At 42.9% G+C, this 22,041-nt stretch overlaps 4 protein-coding genes across 5 annotated transcripts in view; 2 read left to right on the top strand and 2 right to left on the bottom strand.

The window, feature by feature from the left end:
- cbsa (cystathionine beta-synthase a) overlaps positions 1 to 22,041 on the bottom strand; it is a gene marked incomplete at its 3' end in the record, with an annotated part of 356,940 nt that overhangs the window by 205,120 nt on the left and 129,779 nt on the right. The gene's annotated exons all lie outside the window — the stretch shown is intronic.
- Positions 5 to 11,773, top strand: LOC311285952 (inhibitor of growth protein 1-like; the record flags this gene model as incomplete). 2 transcript variants are annotated; one of them, XM_084401862.1, is made up of 3 exons in its annotated part: positions 19 to 45; positions 953 to 976; positions 11,037 to 11,773. In XM_084401862.1, the coding sequence occupies exons 2-3, from the start codon at positions 970 to 972 to the stop codon at positions 11,771 to 11,773; spliced, it is 744 nt and encodes a 247-aa protein (XP_084257988.1). In that variant the 5' UTR covers positions 19 to 45; positions 953 to 969. The 2 variants fall into 2 exon arrangements, 1 of the variants encoding a protein (XP_084257988.1); XR_014626461.1 differs by lacking the exon at positions 953 to 976 and having other exon boundaries at positions 5 to 45; positions 11,037 to 11,136.
- On the bottom strand, positions 12,155 to 18,442 carry LOC311285956 (ubiquitin-conjugating enzyme E2 A-like). Its single transcript, XM_084401870.1, has 6 exons — positions 18,077 to 18,442; positions 17,732 to 17,812; positions 13,547 to 13,572; positions 13,354 to 13,443; positions 12,867 to 12,955; positions 12,155 to 12,767 (listed from the first exon to the last, which is right to left on the bottom strand). Exons 1-6 carry the CDS (start codon positions 18,118 to 18,120, stop codon positions 12,639 to 12,641), a joined length of 459 nt encoding a protein of 152 aa, XP_084257996.1. The 5' UTR covers positions 18,121 to 18,442; the 3' UTR covers positions 12,155 to 12,638.
- hsf2bp (heat shock transcription factor 2 binding protein) overlaps positions 18,518 to 22,041 on the top strand; it is a 37,989-nt gene continuing 34,465 nt past the window's right edge. The window contains exons 1-2 of the mRNA XM_084401859.1: positions 18,518 to 18,587; positions 19,713 to 19,799. Of these exons, the coding sequence (XP_084257985.1) occupies positions 19,737 to 19,799 (63 nt within the window). The 5' untranslated portion in view covers positions 18,518 to 18,587; positions 19,713 to 19,736. The remainder of the gene's footprint in view (positions 18,588 to 19,712; positions 19,800 to 22,041) is intronic.

Here is a 22,041-nt window from a genome sequence, read left to right as displayed (position 1 = left end):
TGACCTGGTCCAGCAGCTCCACCACCAGCTCCAGCTAATGCAATAGTACGTTACCATTCATAAGGCATAGATCTAATAAAAGGGCAAAGACAAGTTTCAGTTATCTTATGTTTGCGTTTCGAGCTGTTTGTGTTTACAACCATATGTTATTATTTGTCTTTTCAGTCTTTTTCATAGGTCAAATTCATAGGTCAAATTAAAATCCCAAAAGTAGAAACATTGATCAGCAACGCTGCTGTTGAGCGTGGCCAAAGAGAGCGCACAGTTTTTCTCCTCAGCAGAGCAAGAACTAATAATAGTCGGAAGTTTATTCGGAATTTTAATGTTTAATCAAAACGCCAGGGAACACCTCAAAGTCTGCAAAAGCCAGGAGAGAGGGCTGGCAAAAAGTAGCAGACAATTTAAATCCGTTAGAAGTGGCCATGTTAGATGTTTTTTTTTTTTTTTTTTTATCTCTTATTAGCCTATATTTTTGTATTTTAATAATTGCATACTTATTTGTTCATTGTAATGTCAGAGTCACCACACTAGAACATGGGAACAAATAAAAGTGAAGTACAAAAATATTCTACATAATGGTAATTTTTAGTTATATTATAGTCTCTTTTAGAAAATGCACTGTTAAATAAATGGTTGTCTGATTATAAAAGCATCCAAGAAAAAGACTGAGAAAAAAAAAGAAGAAAAGATCTTAGTAGCCTACACTGTAAAATAATTTTTGCTGCATTAAATTAAGGCCGTATGTATAGTCATTTCAACTGTTAAATCTTGAGTAATGATGAATTGCTTTGACTTGTGAAAGTGAAAACTGATAAACTTATGTTAATGTAAAAATATTTTGCCATGAGTTATTGATCACATTTTTCCCGAGTGTAGTTCATTGTAATGACATTGTGTTTTCCTCTTTTGTGTACTTTTACATAATACACCAACACTTGTATCTGTTCCCAAGAAAGTGGTGGCTGAAATATGTGCAGTAAGTGGACATTTTCTAACTTTCCAAAGGAAAGAAAGTATAAGACTTTGTAATGTCCATTTGTTTCCATTGCACTGGACAGTGAATAAACCCTCTCAGATAACTGTCATATGGAGGAACTAGCCTACCTGCAAGTGCATAAATAACTTTACTTAATTTATACTTGTATGCTTAATGGCTGCAATATAAGTTGCAGGATTCCACATCTACAGAAAGGTGCAACCCTCAGACTTTTCAGACACTGAAATCTTCCCTTTAGTTAGCCAAAGTTCATTTCATTGTGTGCCCTTGTCCTGGCAAGATTGTAACTGGTTTGGGTCAGGGAATGGGGTCATAAAACACCTGTCTGCAGGCAGGAACATGTCATAATCACCTATGAAAAAAATGCAGTTCTGTTATGATCACCATAAGTGTATGTAATACAGTGAGCTTGATATTTAATTGTGGAACGTACTCGGTTACCTAACGTAACCTCTGTTCTCTCTAGAGAGGGAACGAGTATTGGGTAAGTTTAGCTTACGCTACGGGTAAAGTCATCTTTTCTCGAGATATGAAGCAAAAAAATATCCTTAATTTTTATATCTTGTCAACGCAGTGCAGCAGCAAGCAGACCTAGAGCAGGCATTCTAGCGTGCTCATTGGCTGTCCTGCGGCAACTGCAGCAGCCTATCGCTGAGCCCTTGGCGTGACGTCACGCCCAATGAGCACGATCAGCGCGCTCACGCGTCACAGCCCGTCAGAAGGGGCGTGGCTGAGTGTATAAATATGGGCTGAAAGGCTGCTTTCACTGGTTTTTGTCGCCAGAAGTGAATGAGCTCGTGGCGCGAGCACGGCGGGTTACGCAATACTCGTTCCCTCTCTAGAGAGAACAGAGGTTACGTTAGGTAACCGAGTACGTTCTCTTACGAGAGGTTCTCTCGTATTGCGTAAGTTTAGCTTACGCTACGGGAACTCCCTTGTCAACGCCGTGCGCGCCCAGCATCCACTGAATGAGTCCCAGGGAAAGCCCGGGGAACACAAGAGTGTGAGCCAGGCGGCCAATGGTATGGCTAGCGCAAGTACATAAGCACATAGTAGGGGGTACAGAGCGGCGCGGCCGGTCTGACTAACCAACCCTATATTGTACAGCTCGACCAGGAGAGCTAAATCAAACAGCAGTAGCCCGCGCACAGAAGTGGGCCGGCCTACGCGAGATTTAGACTGATAAAAGTTTAGCCTGCAGGGCGGGAACTTCTAGGTTGTAAAATCTAACAAATGTAGACGGGGAGGCCCAGCCCGCCGCCGTAGAGATGTCATGAATAGAAATTCCGCTAGACCAAGCCCATGACGAGGCCATGCCTCTAGTGGAATGGGCTCTGATGCCCAACGGGCACTGCAGGTCTTTAGACGCGTAAGCAGCTGCAATAGCGTCCACTATCCATCTGGACAGGCTGTGTTTCGAGGCGGCGAGACCCTTGGTGCGCCCACCAAACAAAACAAAAAGTTGCTCCGAGCGCCTCACGGCGGCGGAGCGCGTAATATAATTTCTCAGCGCTCTGACAGGGCAAAGGAGATTACTGTCAACCTCGCTGCCGGTTGCCGGCAAAGCTGAGAGAGAAATGACCTGTGCTCTGAAGGGTGTGCCCAGCACTTTGGGAACATAGCCGTGTCTCGGTTTGAGAATGACTTTAGAATCATTAGGTCCGAACTCAAGACATGCAGCGTTAACTGATAACGCATGTAGGTCACCCACACGTTTGACTGAAGACAGGGCTATCAGAAAAACAGTTTTGAGCGTGAGGTATTTCATATCCACAGTTTCCATGGGTTCAAAGGGATGCGCTTTCATGGCCTCTAAGACCAGGGAAAGATCCCAAATAGGAACCGAAGGGGGTCGCGGGGGGTTCATCCTCCTAGCTCCTCTAAGGAAGCGGATAATGAACTCGTTCCTCCCTAATGCGCGGCCCAGCGCCGAGTCGGCAAAAGCTGAGATGGCCGCAACATATACTTTGAGCGTGGAGGGGGACCTGCCCATGTCCAACAGCTCTTGGAGGAAACAAAGCACACGCGACACCTCACATGTTTGTGGATCCAGCCCTTGGGCGGTGCACCATTTAATAAACACAGACCATTTAGATGTGTAGAGCCGTCTCGTAGAGGGAGCTCTAGACTGTGTGATCGTGTTCACAACCCCTATTGGCAAGTCAACGGGTATCCGTTGATTATCCATACATGCAGAGACCAGCGCTCTGGATGAGGATGCCATATCGAGCCGCGGGCTTGAGAGAGAAGGTCTCTTCTCACCGGTATCGGCCAGGGGGGTGTGTCTCCCTGCCGTCTTAGATCTGGGAACCATGTCTGATTCTCCCAATACGGGGCTATGAGGAGCACCGTGTGGCGCGCTTCCCTGATTCTCCCGATGACTTGTGGCAACAGAGAGACCGGGGGAAAAGCGTAAAGCGGGCCGCTGGGCCAGGCTTGGGCCAGCGCGTCCTCGCTCTTGGAAAAGAACCGTGGGAAGTGCGTGTTGTCTTTTGACGCAAAGAGGTCGACTTTCGCTCTGCCGAAACGGCGCCACAGTGACTGGACTGTTTGGGGATGCAAAGACCACTCCCCCAGGGGAACATTGTCCCTGGACAGTCTGTCTGGACCTTCGTTCAGGCGACCCGGCACATGCGCGGCTCTCAGCGAGCGCAGTGAGTGCTGAGCCCACACAAGGAGGCGTTCCGCCAGGGTGCAGAGTGTTTTGGATCTGACACCGCCTTGACGGTTCACATAGGCCACCACTGACATATTGTCCGTGCGGACTAGTACATGGTGGCCCTGTAGGTATGGGAGGAAGTGCTTGAGCGCTTTCTCGACCGCCAGCATCTCTAGACAGTTTATATGAAGGTGACTCTCCTGGTCTGACCAGAGGCCATAGACCGGTCTGCCCTCTAATAGCGCTCCCCAACCTAGGTTGGACGCGTCTGTCGAGACAACCTTCCGGTGCGAGACAACTCCCATCGTCACTCCTGTGCGATACCATTCGGCTGCCAGCCAAGGCTGCAGGGCTGAAACACAGCCATGATTCACCTTGACTCGTAAGCCGCCGGCCGTCCAGGCTCGGTGAGGCACTCGCGCTTTCAGCCAGCGTTGAAGCGGGCGCATGCGCAGTAAGCCCAGCTGGAGCACCGCTGCAGCTGAAGCCATATACCCCAGGACTCGCTGGAATGTCCTCAGCGGAACCTGACTGCCCGTCTGGAAAGACGCGGCGAGATGTCGAATGCGGCACGCGCGCCGCTCTGACAATCTGGCCGTCATAGCCACCGAGTCCAGTTCTATTCCGAGAAAGGAAGTTGACTGGCGGGGCAGTAATGAGCTCTTGGTCCAGTTGACCGAGAGACCCAAGCATTCCAGATGGCTGAGAAGCGCTGTTCTGTGAGACAAAAGCTCTGCCTCTGACTGCGCGAGAACTAGCCAGTCGTCCAGATAGTTCAGTATCCGCATCCCCTGTCTTTTCAGGGGAGCGAGAGCCGCGTCCATGCACTTCGTAAATGTACGGGGTGCCAAAGATAGACCGAACGGCAGGACGGTGTACTGATATACCCGACCGTCGAAGGCGAATCTCAAGAATGGCCTGTGACGGGGTATTATCTGGATCTGAAAATATGCGTCTTTCAGATCGAGAGAGATGAACCAGTCTCCCGGGCGAATTTGCGCGAGGATTTGTCTGGTTGTGATCATTTTGAACGGCCGTCTCATGAGAGCTTTGTTCAAATGTCTCAGATCTAAAATAGGTCTTAGCGCTCCGTCCTTCTTGGGTACGAGGAAATAACGGCTGTAAAAGCCCGACTCGCTCAGAGAAGGATGCACCTGTTCTATAGCCCCTTTGTGCAGCAGCTTTGCTATTTCTGCCTGAAGCAGATGCGCCACTTCTGTATTCACTCTCGTCTCGGTCCATGCTAGAAAGCGCGGGGGACGGCGAGCGAATTGAAGCGAATAGCCGTGCATTATAGTATTCAGCACCCATTCTGACACGCCCTGGATAGCTTGCCATGCTTTCGCACACATAGCTAGGGGTCGAATGGTCTCTGGGTTCGGATCGCCGCGCTGCGCGGGATGGGGAACCTCTATCAGAGAGGACGGGGCGGCGCGCGCACTGCCGGTGCTCGAATACGGGGGCTCGCAGACAATGGTGACTGGCTGTACAGCACGTAACGGCTCGGTCACTGTGGACGGAACACATTTTGATGCTAGACTCCCGTGGCGCGAGAGCGGCATGGGGTTTAACGTGTTTGTTAGTAAGTGCGCGCGCTCGTGAGCGGACACAGGGCTTACATATACAACACGGCCAGTGTTTGGGAGCTTTAGAGGATCTGCATCCCGGGATAACTGTGTGACAGAGCGGGCAGTGGGTAGGTGTGGGCATGGAATGGTGGGCAAATTCTCTACCTTTAGCACTCGAGCGGCGCGTGCCCGCTTTATGAGAGTGCGCTCTGTGAGCGTTACCGGGGAGATCGTGTTTGTGTGTAGTGGTGAGCACAGGGGTGTGGGCACATATTCTACACTCATGACACCTTCGGCGTGAGCCGGAAAACCCGAAACAATACTCTTTCTGAGATTTCTCTGGGTCGCCGTAAAAACGGCGTTTGTGTGCAGGCGAGCGAGTTGTGTTACTGGCTCGTTGGCTGCGATGTAAGCTGCTGCAGTAGCCTTTTCTAAGGGGACTGACAGAGCTGGGCGCTTTGATGGCGGTCCGGCCGCAGCGGGACTCAGGCTTGAGCGTCACCTTGGGCCGGGGGGGAGGCGGTCTGTGACGGCTGGTTGAGCGCGATCTAGGGCGGCCGCCCTGTCGTCGCTGCGAAGACGGAGGCTGAGCAGAGCGCTGAGAGGAGCTTCGTGCAGGAGGCTGCTGAGAGCGGCCTGCAGAGGAGCCCGAGCGGCGGGGCAGGAAGAGATTCATAGCCTGCGCCGCCTTCTGCACCTCCGAGAAGCGATCCACAATCCCGGCGACCGCTGGGCCAAACAGGCCGGTGGGAGAGAGCGGGGCGTTTAGGAACACAGAGCGCTCAGTTTCGCTCATATCCGCCAGCGTCAGCCAGAGGTGCCTTTCGGTGACGGTGAGCGAGGCCATAGATCTCCCGATGGCTTGTGCAGCGGACTTAGTGGCGCGAAGCGAGAGGTCCGTCGCGCTGCGCAGGTCCGTCAGAACAGCTTGATCCGGGCCTTTCTCATCCAGTTCGCGGAGGAGATCGGCTTGGAGGATCTGGAGCACAGCCATAGAATGCAGGGCGGAAGCAGCCTGGCCGGCGGCAGCAAAGGCGCGGCCGACGAGTGCTGATGTGGTCCTGCAGGCCTTGGAAGGCAGGGCAGACTTTGAGCGCCATCTCGCGGATGGCGGGCAAAGGTGCGTTGCCACAGCATCTTCAACCGGGGGGATTTGAGTGTATCCCTTCTCGACGGCCCCGTCCACTTGGGAGAGGGTCGAGGAGACCGGAGAGCGGAGTCTAGCGGAGAATGGGGCGTTCCACGACTTTGAGAGCTCAGCGTGGAGCTCAGGCAGGAAGGGTGCTGACCTAGAGGCAGGCGCTGGGCGGCGGCTAGGCAGAAAACACCCGCCGAGTCGGTTAGGCGCGGGCGCCCTCGGTGGGGACCAGTCGAGTCCCAATTGGTCAACCGCTTTAGTGAGGAGACGGAGAAGTTCCGTGTCGACATTGGCGCGGGACCGGCTAGACTCCTGTGCAGAGGAGGTGGAGCGGAGAGATCCAGACCACTCCTCGCTGTCCGAGGCCAAGAGAGAGCAGCTGTCTGTAATAGCAGCGTCGTCCGCTTCATCCCCCGAGGCGACGGCAGTGCGGGCCAAGGCCGGCCGCTGCGCGTCGGAAAACGGGGGAGGGGAAGGAGATAGCGAGGCTCGCGGGAGGGGCTCCGGCGAGCGCTCAGCTACTGCTGCAGGTTCCGGTGGCCTCTGAGAGCGGTGTTTCTTCTTACGCGGCCCGGTGGAGGCAGACGGAGAGACAGCGGGAGCGTCGAATTGGCATGGTCATGATTGCATGATCTTCATAAAAAATTATGATAGCCTGAAAAAAAAAAAAAAAACTGCTTTAAAAAAAACCGGCTTTACAACATTGGGTCTTAAGTGGCTTGGAAATGCCACAAAAAAACAAACAAAAAAACTGTTTTTTAAACCTAAAAGCGCCAGGTAAACTCCAAATGACACGACAGACAGCACTTTCCATCAAGTTCTCCGCATCTCCAATAGTGTAAAGGAAAGAGCCACTCGCAAAAAATCTTAGGGCAATGCAAACAGTTTGTGCTGTAGTTAAAGCCCGACTCCGACAAGTCGAAAATAAATGTGCGTTTCCAACAAATTAATAATGTAAACGACAATCTCACGAGTCATGAGAAAAAATATATATCTCAGAGAGTTTAAGCTTGCGCACCTGTTGCTATGCGTTAAACAGCGTGTGATTGACATCTGTAAGGCAGTCATTCAAAACCCTGAAGAAGATCTTCGCTCTCAAATTGATGTAAGCCATAGGATCGGGAGGAGAGAGAATGGTAAAACTCGACCGGTGATTACAAGATTTACATCAAGATCGACCAAAGAAAAGGTATGGAAATGTGCGAAGAATTCAGAATTCCTCAAAACAAAGAAGTTAAAATTCGGTGAAGACTTAACTACAAAATACAAAGAGACACGCATAAAACTGTGGCCACAGATTGAAGAGGCTCGGAAGCAAGGGAGGAAAGCCTTCTTCGTCGGAGCTAAAGCCATCATTGAGGGTAAAGAAATAAGAATGTGATGATAACTCTGACATGTTCTAAAAGTGAAGTTAGCCTACTTATGGACTTTCGTTGAGAAGTACATTTGAGGTGCTGTTATACCTAATGTTTGACAAAAGGTCAGATTTATAAACCCAAGTTTGCTTACTCTAATCAGTATTCAAAAGGTGAAGAAAATAATTTTCTTCTTTGCTATAAAACTCAGTTCTTTTTATTTTTGAGTTAACTTGTTCTACTTTTCAATTTGTCTTTGTCATTTTATTCACTTAAAGCTACAATATGCAAGAATTTTTTGCCGCTAGAGGGCGCTACATTCCAAACAACAACAACGGCGTAGCTTGATGACGATGTGAAGGAGCGTGGAATGATGGGAACTGTAGTTTTAAACTCCACCGTGGATGTAAATCAGTCAGATGGGAATCGAAAAATCATGTTCATGGATGAGGCTAAGTTCTTTTTTTATAATGACATGCTTTTTGTGGCGAGGGGGGCGTGGTTCAGCGCGGTCTGTAATGGGAGAGAGAAGAGACGAGCAAGTAGGTCAAGTGCAAATGACGAACACCTGTGTCTTATTGCTGTGATCCGCGTGGAGAGACCGCTTATAAGCCGCGCGCTGGAACGAGAGAGAGACTGAAGAGAAAATTGGACGCAGAGAAAGAAAACCGGTGGATCCGAGCTCTCATTTTTGAACTGTTCTGTGCCGTCGCGGTTGCCACGGTGAATGCACGTTGTGCGCGACTTTTGTTTGTTTTGCTTTATTTTAATAAAGTACGAGTCCCAGTCACGTCGCCGACCCGTCTTCTTCCTTCCTGACTCTTGAACCTCATCACACTTTTATTTCATTCAAATGAATTAACCGCAAGAAAAGTAAGGTTTAATACTAAATTGGTTATCATAGATGTTACTGTATGTCAAATTCATTGTTGTGATAACGCTGCTCAGTTTTACGTGTTCTAAACAATTGTTGTAAAAGTACATTTTAAAAGCCGTGGCATTTAAACGATGCCCAATTGGCACTAAGGGGCCTAAAGTGTGCCAAGAAAACATCCCCCACACCATTACACCACCACCACCAGCCTGCACAGTGGTAACAAGGCATGATGGATCCATGTTCTCATTCTGTTTACGCCAAATTCTGACTCTACCATCTGAATGTCTCAACAGAAATTGAGACTCATCAGACCAGGCAACATTTTTCCAGTCTTCAACTGTCCAAATTTTGTGAGCTCGTGCAAATTGTAGCCTCTTTTTCCTATTTGTAGTGGAGATGAGTGGTACCCGGTGGGGTCTTCTGCTGTTGTAGCCCATCCGCCTCAAGGTTGTGCATGTTGTGGCTTCACAAATGCTTCGCTGCATACCTCGGTTGTAACGAGTGGTTATTTCAGTCAAAGTTGCTCTTCTATCAGCTTGAATCAGTCGGCCCATTCTCCTCTGACCTCTAGCATCAACAAGGCATTTTCGCCCACAGGACTGCCGCATACTGGATGTTTTTCCCTTTTCACACCATTCTTTGTAAACCCTAGAAATGGTTGTGCGTGAAAATCCCAGTAACTGAGCAGATTGTGAAATACTCATGCTGCCTTCACGTGCTATGGAAAAGATGATATTTTCCACTTGTGAACTGGTATTTACCAGTGTGTTGTGTTCAAGTGCTTTTGTTGTCGTAATGTAGTACCCGCAAGGTCTGTGTTAGTAGAGTATCTTTTTTATCTTTACAAAAAAAACATAAACAAAAAGAAAACGTATGTGTGGTGCTTTCTGATGATTAAAACATAATTAATAATTAAAAAAAAATAAAACATGACATAAAATGTTTACATATGAACCAAGGAAATTGCGGCGAAGTTGAAAATTGAGTGTTAACGCATTATATTACAATCATTAATGACACAACATTGTATAGGCTACAAAAACTATCCGCTAACAGTATTCAAGACTCTTGCGTTGCTCTCCGGCATTTTGAAAAGGTCAAAGGTTATCTCATCTCGGCAACTCGTGCATCAAAATATTCTACGAGTTGCCCAGTTGAAAATACCACATGAGGGGGTGTTCATGTGCATTTTCCATGTCGGCTTTTGGTATTTACCATAATTACCATAGCACGTGAAGGCACCATCAGACCGGCCCGTCTGGCACCAACAACCATGCCACACTCAAAATTGCTTAAATCACCTTTCTTTCCCATTCTGACATTCAGTTTGGAGTTCAGAAGATTGTCTTGACCAGGACCACACCCCTAAATGCATTGAAGCAACTGCCATGTGATTGGTTGATTAGATAATTGCATTCATGAGAAATTGAACAGGTGTTCCTAATAATCCTTTAAGTGAGTGTATGTGTATGCTGTATTATACAATGTATAATTCTGGAAATAAAAAATATATTTTTTAAAAAAAGTCTATTTATACTAACGGTAAAACCGATCGCCTCCACAGTTAAATTCACAGTGCAATAAAAAAAAAAAGGGATGTTAAAGGCATGTAAAAGAAAACACATTTACCAAAAATTTGATTCGTGATTGCATTTTTTTTAGTTGCTTCCCATTGCCTGGCACAATCACACGTCGGCTGCATTATGATTTTTGTTTTAAACCAAATTTCGCTAGGGTAAAAATAGTGCCAGTCATTATAATACGGGGTACTTTCATACTCGCTGAGATGCATTTCGTGCATGTGTGTTCATCTGGTTGTTGTCAGATAAAGTGCTTAGTTTACTGGATTTGGTTGGGAAGAATTGTGCGTTACTTTTGTTACAGTAGCATATGCTCCATTTGCTTTGGATTGGATTTAAGCAAAACGTGTTCGCTCTTGAAAGAACTACAGTTGGTGGAAAAAACGGTCAGTTCATATTGAATCCGCCCATTTTGGTCGTATTTTTGGGCAACTTCATAGAGTGTGATTGGTTTTTGAATATTGCATGGGCGGATCTCTGTTTTTGTTGATTAGCTTTGATTGGCTATTTTCATCAAGTAGGGATTGGTGTTTACCTGCAAGTGTAGCCAAATTTAATATTGAATGTTCAACGTCTATGTGAAATGCATTTGAAGTTTACTTTGTCAAGTACTTTTGAACCCGTCCAAAACTGCATTGAAGGGATAGTTCACCCAAAAATGAATTTTCTGTCGCCATTTACTTACCCCCATAAGACGTTTTTTTACACTGACCAACAGAAAGCAGTTTTGTTTGAAAGTGACTTTTGTGTGAGCTGTGCTTCATACATCACTACACTATAGACAATAGACCCTTTTTGCTTTTGACATTTTATTTATGTGACCACATAATGCATTCACAATAAATATTTTGTATAATTTCAGAATTCCTCAAAGAGTTAGATGAGGCCTATGAGAAACACGGACAGGAAGAGGACCCCATACACCGAAGGCATTTGCTGCACTTTATCCAAAGAGCCTTTATCCAAAGTCAGGAACTGGGTGATGAGAAGATCCAACTCGCTAGTCAGATGGTGGAGACGCTGGAGAATCATAGCCGGCAAGTTGACAATCTAGCTGAGCTTCTGGAAGCCCGACATGAACCCTATGAAAGCGTGGCAGCTACTACCACATCTTCTATTATTCCCAGTAAGAGAAGGGAGGAGGATAAACAGAGAGAGGAATCCCTTGGTTCCATAGATGGGCTTTCTGGAGCTAACAAGCGCTCCACACGTCAGAAAAATAATAATAATGACACTCTTGAGAACATCGCCATTGTTCACCATGATGAAGGGATCAGCGTTGGCACTGCCAGGGAAAAGCGGAAAAAAAACTCAAAAAACAAAAAGAGATCCAAAGCTGACAGAGAGCCTTCAACTACAGATCTACCTATTGATCCGAATGAGCCTACTTACTGCTTGTGTGACCAGGTGTCATTTGGAGAGATGATTGGTTGTGATAATGCTGAATGTCCAATTGAATGGTTCCATTTTTCATGTGTTGGGCTTAATCACAAACCCAAAGGAAAGTGGTATTGTCCAAAATGTAGCAAAAAAGGGGAGGGCATTCGTATGTATTTATTGCTTTATTTTCTGTTTCATCTGGAGACAGGTATCAGATAATCACTTAAGAAGTATCATCCAAGTGGTTGAAATCTCCTCTCTCAGAGGAAGAAATACTTTTTTCAAAAAGCATTTATTTGAAATATGGATATTTCATTTGAAAACTGTATGAATCTTTAACCATGTGTTAGGTTGTATTGTTTTTGTGTAAACCCATTCTTTGTTAGTCGCGTGCAAGCATGTGGCTAGTTATAAAAAGCTTTCACATACAATAAACGTGTTTGAATAATTTACAATTTCCTGTCTTTAGACGTTGAAAAAACTCTTATTATCCCTTACTCTTTATACTAATGTGTTTATACTAATATTTTGTGTTGATTCGTTTTTCTTTTTACCATATTAAAAACAAAAAACATGCAAATTAATGAATACAGACACTGATCCTGTACACAAAATTTAAAGTGTATTACTGCAAGAGGCATTCAATAACACGTGGAATAAAAAAAACAAAAACAAAAACCCACTTCCAGGCATGTAACAGAACACACAAAAATAGCATAGTAAGATCACTTGAAGGTCAGTTCACATTGAGTCAAGACCAATTCAATGATGGCAGGCCGGCACCGTGTCCATTCAGAGGAGTTTGGTTCCTCTTCTTGAAAAAATGGCCCCTGCATATATCCTCATATAGTCCAGGCTAAAACAATGTATAGTCACTTTTTGCTTAGAAAATGACCAAGTGATATTGGCTGAGCACAACTTCTCCAAGGGGAAAAGGGGATGGATTTTGGGTAAAGTGCATCATAACAGTATGAGATTTGTGTGAGAGACAGAGAGAGGAAAAAGAAAGAAAGAAAAATAAAACTTCCTCACAGTTCACTCAACTAAACTCTAACCACACAAAGTTCTGTTCTGCAGGGTAAGGTCAGCTGTCCCTCCAGCTCTGCTCGACAATAGCTGACACACGCTTCTCATACTCCCGTTTGTTTTCCTGGTAAAGTTGAGCTGCTTGGCTGTTAGCTGGACTGTTTGGATTTGGTTCATCAAGCAAAGACTGAGGATAATCAACAGAGGAAAAAAAGCTGATCAAGCTGCGCTTTGATTTGCATTGATACTCATAATGGTAAAAACCATCACCAATACAATGTTTTACCTGGATTGAGGTAAGAATTGATGACACGTCATAAGTTGGACTCCAACGGTTTTGTAGGATGTCAAGACATATACTTCCATCTGCATATACTAAGGTATCATTGAAAGAGAAAGGGGTGGTTAAAACACATCAAAGAGGCAGTAGCCTTCGTAGGGCAGCGGAATTTAACAGCCATATTATGGAAGCTTGTTGCTGCCACAGAATAAAAAAATAAAGAAAGGTAATTGCAACTTTTAAAAAAGAAACAATTTCATGTCTCACAATTCTGAGGAAAAAAAAGTCTGAATTGTGAGTTTTAAAGTCCGACATGCAAGATATAAACTCTTAATTGTGAAGTCCAAATTGGAAGATATATACTTCAAAAAAAGTAAGAACTGTAAGATAAGTTGCAATTATTGTTCTGTTTTTTCCCCCTTCCTGGTGGAAACAAGCTTTCATACTATATTTGTGATTCTGAATGAGAAAACAAAACAAAAACAAATCTTACCATTAGGATGAAACATTTTTGAGATGAATCTAACTGTAGGTGGTTTGTTTGGGTATTCTTCTGTGAATTCTACTGTCAATTTGAATGTACCTAAAACAACAACAAAAAGCATGAATACAAAATACATAGCATTATATACATGCCTTGAATGACAGGAAATGATAAATTTCAAGAACTGCGAGTTTATATTTACCATCTTCAAATGGAGTTCCTTCTGGTCTGTAAAAAAAAAAAAAAAAAAAAAAAAAAACCTTTTAAAATTGGTAACATTTGGATAACCACAATAATGCCACCACGTCATCATTTGCTTTCAGTTTCAGTATGTGAAAACAGGCACAGGTGTATAACAAATGCTCAAGTGACAAACACCAAATTTGTGAACTTTATAAAAGGACGGTCTTGGTTTAGCCTATTAGTCTAGGTCCTGGGTAAGATTTGTATGCACTTCATTTAGCGGAGAATATCTCTACTGTTATAAACTAATATGATCCTATTGAACAACGTGGGATGTGTGCCAAAATCTCTACCCGGGACGAAAGTTCTGAAAATGACCACAACCGGTGACACCATCATCACACTACAGGTGAATGGGACTTTTTTTTTTTTTTATAGATATCCTCATAAATTTCTACCAGTTTAATAAAATAAAATATGCAAATTAGGCAATCTCATTAAATATGCGTACATATAAACCCTTGAAGCTACAGATTTTCTGAGGTGATCACAATGTTCACAATGACCATGATTATTAAGGTCATAGAAGAGTGTAAGCACTGATTTGATATAAAGAAAATGGCTAAAAAACAATTTGACGACCTGCGCATTGCTACGTTCGATAGAATGCCCTTAAGATGGACTTTGAGAGGACCGCTTGCACCTCAACTAATGCAAGAAAACATATACAAAGAGCCTATTATCAACAGCAGCTTTGGGTCCAAGCACCATTTACAGACGCCACCTCGATCTTAAATGCAGATGCTTATGGTTTTGTAAGAAAGGACAGTTTATTAGTCCCTGAGATTGTTAATCTCAAAACCTGAAGGTTTGCCAGATCCCTGCTCGTGTGGCAAGTGTGCACACAAGAATGGGTGTCCCTGTCGGGTAGCTGGTATCCGTTGTTGCAAGTACTGCAAATGCAAGGGAGGCAATAGTTGTAAAAATCCTATAACTGAATGAGTTCTCATCATCATCCCCATACATGGAATCTGTTGCGAAAGTTTTACATTGCAACACAGGGAATAAACCTGTTGTTTTGTAATAATAATAATAACCTTTATTTTTTATAGCGCCTTTAAATGTACATCTCAAAGCGCTATACAGAAACAATTAAAACTACAAAGATACAGCACACAAATAGACATAATACACTGTAAAATAAACATAAAAGACAATAAATCAATTCAATTCAATCAAAAAGCTAACCTAAAAAAAAGCTTGCCTAATCTCAATCGGTAGAGAATTCCAAAGTTTTGGAGCTAATGAAGAAAAAGCCGTCTCCCATTCATCTTAAACGAGTTGAGGGAACAGTTAAAAGACCAGTTTCCGAAGAACGAAGATCATGTTTTGCAGTATATGGAGTTAAAAGCTCGGTCAAGTATTGAGGTGCCAAACCATGCAGTGCCTTGTAAGTAAGCATCAAAATTTTGAAGTCCACCCTAAACCTATTGGGAAGCCAGTGCAAAGACTCCAAAACGGGAGTAATATGGTCTCGTATATTAGTTCTAGTAAGGATTCTGGCAGCCGAATTTTGCAAAACCTGCATTCTGTTTAAGGTAGCTTTTGACACGCCAGCTAACAAGACATTACAGTAATCGATATGGGAAAACACAAAAGTGTTTATCAATCTCTCAGCAATAGTAAACGACAGCATTGGACGCAACCTGGCAATATTTCTAAGATGGAAGAATGAAATTTTAACAGTATTCAGAACATGTGGCTCAAACGTTAGATTGGCATCAAAAATTACTCCTAGATTTGTTTGAAACTCCACATTTGAACCATCAAGAGTTAGAGTGACCGGCTCTGCTTTGCGTAGTTGGTGGGGTGAACCAAAAAGCATAATCTCAGTCTTTTCACTGTTAAAGGAGTCATAATGTAGAAATTTCACTTTTCCACGAGAATCAATGTATGTTATGATTGCATAATGATTGTACACTGGCCGGGAAGCCGATATTTAAAAGTGAAGCGTTTGTTTACCTCAGGGTTTGTAAAAAAGGCCACGTGCACGCGCACGAAAAAACGAGATTTTGATTTCTTCCCCCTCTTGACGTCAAGACGGGGGAGGATATACCAAATATGGACACCGCAAACCTATGCCGCGGGAAGCCCGCCCCTCTCCCCCTCTCCCCCTCAGATTCAGTTTAGTCGACTCGAGAAAGATGGAGAAACCGAGTGCACACCTGAGATGCTCTGTGGTTGACTGCCACAAACAACATGCAAATGTGTTTTATCTACCAAAAACGGACGAAACTATCAGGGAACAGTGGAGGAAATTCATTTTTAATGACGCTGTCCCAACAACTCTTTCAAGTGGCGTATCGTTAGGTGTGTGCGCTAAACATTTTACACCGGAATCATTTACAAATTTGGGGCAATATCAGGCGAACTTGGCCTCGAAGCTCCGTTTGGGAAAAGGTGCCATTCCAACCATCAGGGACTTGCCAGAAATTGAAAAGGTAAGACTGTGTTTTTATTGCTCTACTGTGGTTAACAAATAGCAGCTAACTGCTAATGCGGCTATTGTATGTAACGTTACCTTCGAGGTAAACACGGGGAATGGACTCTACGAATGCTAGCCACATCTTTCCACTTTGTTTTACACTAGCAGCTACAGTAGTGACGGTACAGGAGTCCATGCTCAGTGGCTAAAACTGTTTAAATGCAAGTATGAAAACAATATACCACTAAACATTATTAGCCAAACTCATGCAAAACATGCAGTTTGAAAATAGCTTTCAGTTAGTGGGGCTTCTGTAAGAATGTATCTGGAAATGGTGTATTTTTTCTACGACCAATCAACGCGCCCCTCATTTGCATTATTATAATGACCGTCCACGACAGCCAAAACATCGCATCAGATCTCGCGAGACAATAATGCCTTTAGAAATAAGGGTCTGAGGGGCTCTGTGTTGATTTTTTTTCCACTTTTCTTTTTTAGAAGTGCCTGAAAGACTATAATAGAGCATTGGGTATCCAAGGTAACACAACATTATGACTCCTTTAAGACAAAGAACATTATCTGTCATCCATTCCTTCATCTTAGAAATACACCCAGAGAGAAAATTAACAGGCACAATTTCATTAGGTCTAAAATGAATGTAGATCTGGGTATCATCTGCATAGAAGTGAAATTTTAGACCAAGTGATCTCAAAAGCTGGCTAAGAGGATAAACATAAATATTAAAAAGAAGAGGGCCCAAAATTGACCCCTGGGGGACGCCAGACTGCACAACATTAACTTCAGATCTAAATCCACCCATGGCAACGAACTGCTTCCAATCAAAAAGGTAGGACTTAAACCAATTAAGAACAGTATTTGAAACCCCAAAAACAGTTTCAAGACGAGTAATTCAAATTGAGTGATCAACAGTGTCAAAAGCGGCACTGAGATCAAGTAGGATCAAAACTGAAAGAATGATGTCGTCAATATGTTTTGTATTTCTCACTTTAAGTTAACGTTCCAATGATAATAGCAAGGTTGGATATAAAATGTCTGTATATTAATCAAATGCTTGTTTTCTTTCTTTTAAAAAAGTCCCTTGTTTGTATACAATTCCATTCAATACAGCACAAAACAGGACATGAACACACACACACACAGGACATCCACACTGAACATCTACAGAAACACAATTAAAAATATCAAACCAGAATTCTTACACTTACACTACATGGTCATTGTAAACATTGTGATCACCTCAGAAAATCTGTAGCTTCAAGGGTTTATATGTACGCATATTTAATGAGATATTGCCTAATTTGCATATTTTATTTTATTTTCAAGACAAAGTGTAATACAAAAAGTATTTCTCTTAATATGAAGATTAAACTGGTAGAAATGTATGAGGATATCTATAAAAAAAATTTTTTTAAAAGTCCCATATAGTGTGATGATAGTGTCACCGGTTGTGGTCATTTTCAGGACTTTCGTCCCGGGTAGAGATATTGGCACACATCCCACGTTGTTCAACAGGGTCATATTAGTCTATAACAGTTGAGATATTCTCCGCTAAATGAAGTGCATACAAATCTTACACAGGACCATATGCAATTCGCAGGTGTTCACTAACGACAAACATGCTCGGGTTTCAGAAACGTGAATCTGACATATAATAAACTTGGTTTAGCCCACAGCACAAATCTTTTCACAAGTACTTACCCAAATATCACTGCATTCCATACCATGATATTGTTTTCTGACGGTGCACCGCTAACACCTGCTGGAGGATCCTCTTGAAGTCTGTTGGGTTTGTGTCAAAACAAACAAGGGAGTCAGGTCAGTTTTAGGAAACTAAGGTCAAAATAAACACAAAACCAATTACTTTCTTTTTTAAAGACGACATTTAACAGATCTTCATTTCTATTTGAATATGAATGTCGGATACGAAAAATAAATTTTCTTTAAAAAAAAAAAAGAAATAAATATTTCTCCTCATTCCCCGGTAACGTTACATCCGGGAGCAGTAAACAACAGCTCCTCTTATAGGTTTCTTTTATTATTCACCTTTTAAAATCCCTCATAAGTCGCCTTCGTGCTGGAGTAGACATTCTTTAAACCGTACAAATTGTCAGATAACAATTTTTGTGATATAATTCTTCCAATAATATGTGCCTTTTCTCCACTTGAAAGGTCATCGACTCGAATTCGCTGTTCGGCTCAGCTTGGAGGATTTCAACACGGAATTACAGACGATACCACTTTCCTGTGGGGCAGTGGTACATTATTAACAGTCTATATAACTTCGCTAATAATGTAGATATTGTATAGTTAACTTGTACCTATAAATAATCTACAAATGTAATATTTGCAATTTAATATGCCATATGTACGCTGTTATATTCAATATATAAGACCAGTCACATCTATTACAAATGGTTCCCCCTTTACAAAGAATAAAATCGAAGATCCATCTGTTGAAGGCGGAGCGCTAATGACGTTGTAGGTATCGCAGTAAAGGTCGACGCAGAAGACAGGTGACACCCGTGTGTCCAAACACGTGAGGCCGGAAACTGAGGTGGGTGTATCAGCTTCCCATGGGAACAGTTTGCTAATCAAATTTCACCTTTTGTTATTCACCACGAGCAGTCTTTATTTCAGATACGACACGATGTATTTAAAAACAAAACAACATTTTAAAAATATATGCAGTGTTAATGTTTACTTAAGGAATAAGGTTCCATTTTATTTTGATAGTGGATTTATAGAACTTTTTAAATGAACGTAATTGGCTTTCACATAGAAAACTTTTCACTTTCAAAGTATTCCTGCTTTTCTGAGTGCATTATGTACAAAATGCATGTCAGAAATAAAACGAGGGTTAAGGCAAAAGTGCATTGAAGTAGATCTAAGAAAATGTCGGAAACTTTTCTCTTACAAGAAAATCAGCCACATATGGCAAGGTGAGCTTCTCCTCTATGGGCCGACCTTAAAATAAAATACATTTTCTACAATTTAATAGAAGAAACTGTGTTCACGTGGCAATGAAAGGGGCTTCTTTTGTGTTTTACATTGTTGTTGTTTTTTAATCAGAACACAGGGTAGAAACATAAACAAAGGAATGTCATACATCTTTCAGCTTTCTTTTTCAAAAAACAACACTGTTTTACAGTCAGCATGTCAGCTTTGCTTCTCAGGGAAAAAAACTGACAAGCATACAACAATTATATACAAAATTCTCCTTTTCCAAAAAGCTGGTTTTCATTGGCACAAAACTAACGTTACAAACTAACAATTAATCCACATAAAACAAAATCCTTGTACATTCTAAACTTGCAATAAAGGGAAAAAAGAAATGCACCCAGATAGCTAGGTTGAGTTCAAACACATACATATAATAAAATAAATTTCTTAGGTCAGATACAAAATGCAATACAATGTCTCCCCTTTGGTATAAAGATTTTCCCCTTTATCAAAAACAAACAAACAACTTTTATTATAGCCTGCATTAAGGTGCAAGATTTAATTAGTTTAAGGCGGATAGTGCTGCCACCAACGTGACCACTTCTAATTAAATGGACGGATATCATTTTCACTTTTATGATCCATGGAACAGCTGCACGGCACTGAGAACCTCTTGGTCATAGTGCTGCTCTACTTTCACGGTTGTAGTGTGCTCATGACAGCTGCTTGCATCTTCCAGGTCTTCTGCCGTATCTCCAAAACCATGGTAGTGTCCATAGTGGAGATGTTCACCGGAATCAGGCAGAAAAGCACCCCATGCAGGCCGGTGAGATACGCAGCTGCTTGGGCTACCATTGAGGTGCAGTGAGCCACACATGTCGTTTCTCGATTCAGCTGGAATGAAAGGGGACTGATAGCATTGCCCGTTTGTGGCGAAACTGTTCTGCTGCCCATGACCATTCCTCAAACCTGTGGCTATGGCTTCATCTGTCATTTAAAACAAGACATGAGTCAGAAAGTGTTGATGAACAAATGGCCTTGATTACATTTGAACTTGAGTCAGAACAGAGAAACAAAAACATTTTACTAAAACATTGTAGTTTCATTTTCAGTATGAGCACTTTTTTGCTCATATTTCAAGTGTACAGTAGAGATGTGACGGTGATAATATTCTCCCACCGGTTAATCGAATTGTGACAACACCGGTATTACCGGTTTCATCGTGGGGGTGGGGGGTGTTAGAGTGATGTAATTTTTTTTTTTTACATGGCGTCAATTCATCGTTCGTATTGAGTTTGATTGACATGCGATCTGACCAATCAAATTCCACCATTTTTGTGCGACAAAGCAGTCAGAAGAGTTATTGATTAACTTCGGTGGATTTGAACTTGGCTTTAACTGAGGCAATCTGTCACGACACATTAAAGAGCCAAAAAACGGTAGGCCTATTTTATTTTTGTTTGACTGACCAAATTTGAAAGTTGAGAGTTTGTTTCATATTAAATATTAGCTGCTCGGGTCCTGTCTTTCAGCGCGTTGTCAGTGCCCTCTATTTGTCACTGCTTGAGATCATGTTGAGAACAATAACGCCCGATTTGAGGGTATAGGGCGCGATTTCGGATTCAACCACAGTGTTTTGAATGGTGGGTTCGTTATTATTCATGAAAAACGCAACAACAAAACGGACATTTTGGCATAATTTGTGTGTGTGTTATGTTTTGTTCAAGGCCGAAAAGAGAACTCGATACTGACGCGCGTCTTTTCCATGTGTGCGCACGTGTGTGTAATAGGCAGGACTTTCAGCGCGGTCTCTTGTTTTGTCGCGCTTGAATGGTTGAGCGTGATCATACAACGCTAGTCAACTGGTGACAGAAAATACGGTTGTGTAACAAATTACTGCGTAATTGTTTTTTTTGTTTTGTTTTAATTGCGGTGCTGCAGTGGGCAAGTGATGAAACCGATGTTGCGACTGAACACCGTGTAACACCGACTATCGTGCCAAGCCTAGTGTACAGTTTATAATAATTAGGGATGTCCTGAGCCCGATCCTTTATTTTAAGTCAGCTGTAAGACAGGTTTTAACAAGATGACAAGTCATCAAGCAGACTGTTCTCTTCCAAATGGTCACAAGGGGAAATGGGGTAGCTTTTTTTTTGTGGAGTGCACTGGAACACCAAACTGCAAAAGTCAGCAGTGAGAAAATCTAGAATGTTTTTTTCTTTTACTTTAAAGGGGTCATATAATGTCACAGTGTGATGTCACACGGTCGGACGCCCCTCCCACGATTGTTAATTGACAGTAGCGTTTCAACACAGACCCGCCCTGAGCGAGCTGTCATCATAGTCCGCGCGGACATTGTTGATACGCTGGAGCAGAATGGCGTCTAAGCGATTGTGGTGTTCTGTTCTTGGGTGCAATAACGAACACAGCAGTCATTTTGATGTTCCTAAATCCGAACCGCTGAAGACGCAGTGGCTGAGATTGTTTTCGAAGGGAATATTCGCCACGATCAACGTCAATGCTTTCATGTTTGCGCCAATCATTTCTCATCAGACTGCTTTATAAACGAGGGTCAGTATAAAGCTGGTTTTGCTAAGAAGCTGCTCCTGAAAAAAGGATTGGTACCAACTATTCGTGTTCCTGTTGCACCTCCAGAAGAAGTGAGTGTAACGTTTTATTAACCTTTATATTAATCTTTGCAAATCGCTTGCATGCTTTACGATGAATGCGGCTAAGGTTTACACTCAGGGTACATTACGGCATGTTTTCCATGTACAACGTTCTCAATATAATTCATAATCCCAAGTTTATAATGAACAACGCGTGGTTATTGTGTTATTACAAACTGTGTACGCACAGAACAGAGGGGCGGGGTGAGCAAAGCTCATCATTTAAAGACACATGCACTTAAACAGCGTGCTGAAAACAGAGCTGTTTTTGACCAGGTAAAATTAGTGTTTTCTTACAATACTAATGAGACTTTTTTAATTAAAGTGTATTACAAACTTTTCATTTAGACCCTAAAGAATCATAATAACTTGTACAAAAATGGCATTATATGACCCCTT

Source organism: Rutilus rutilus (assembly GCF_951802725.1).
Source record: "Rutilus rutilus genome assembly, chromosome: 2".
Lineage (NCBI taxonomy): Eukaryota > Metazoa > Chordata > Actinopteri > Cypriniformes > Leuciscidae > Rutilus > Rutilus rutilus.
Note: the sequence above shows the minus strand (reverse complement) of the source record. Positions and strands in the feature narration are given on the sequence as shown.

Bases quoted from the DNA above. Each gene is read 5' to 3' on its own strand.
- LOC311285956 (XM_084401870.1), bottom strand. From the start codon at position 18,120: ATGTCTACTCCAGCACGAAGGCGACTTATGAGGGATTTTAAAAG. The intron at 17,813-18,076 runs GTGAATAATAAA...CAAACCCAACAG, and splicing joins CTTATGAGGGATTTTAAAAG to ACTTCAAGAGGATCCTCCAG. The intron at 13,444-13,546 runs GTAAATATAAAC...TTGTTGTTTTAG, and splicing joins AGGAACTCCATTTGAAGATG to GTACATTCAAATTGACAGTA.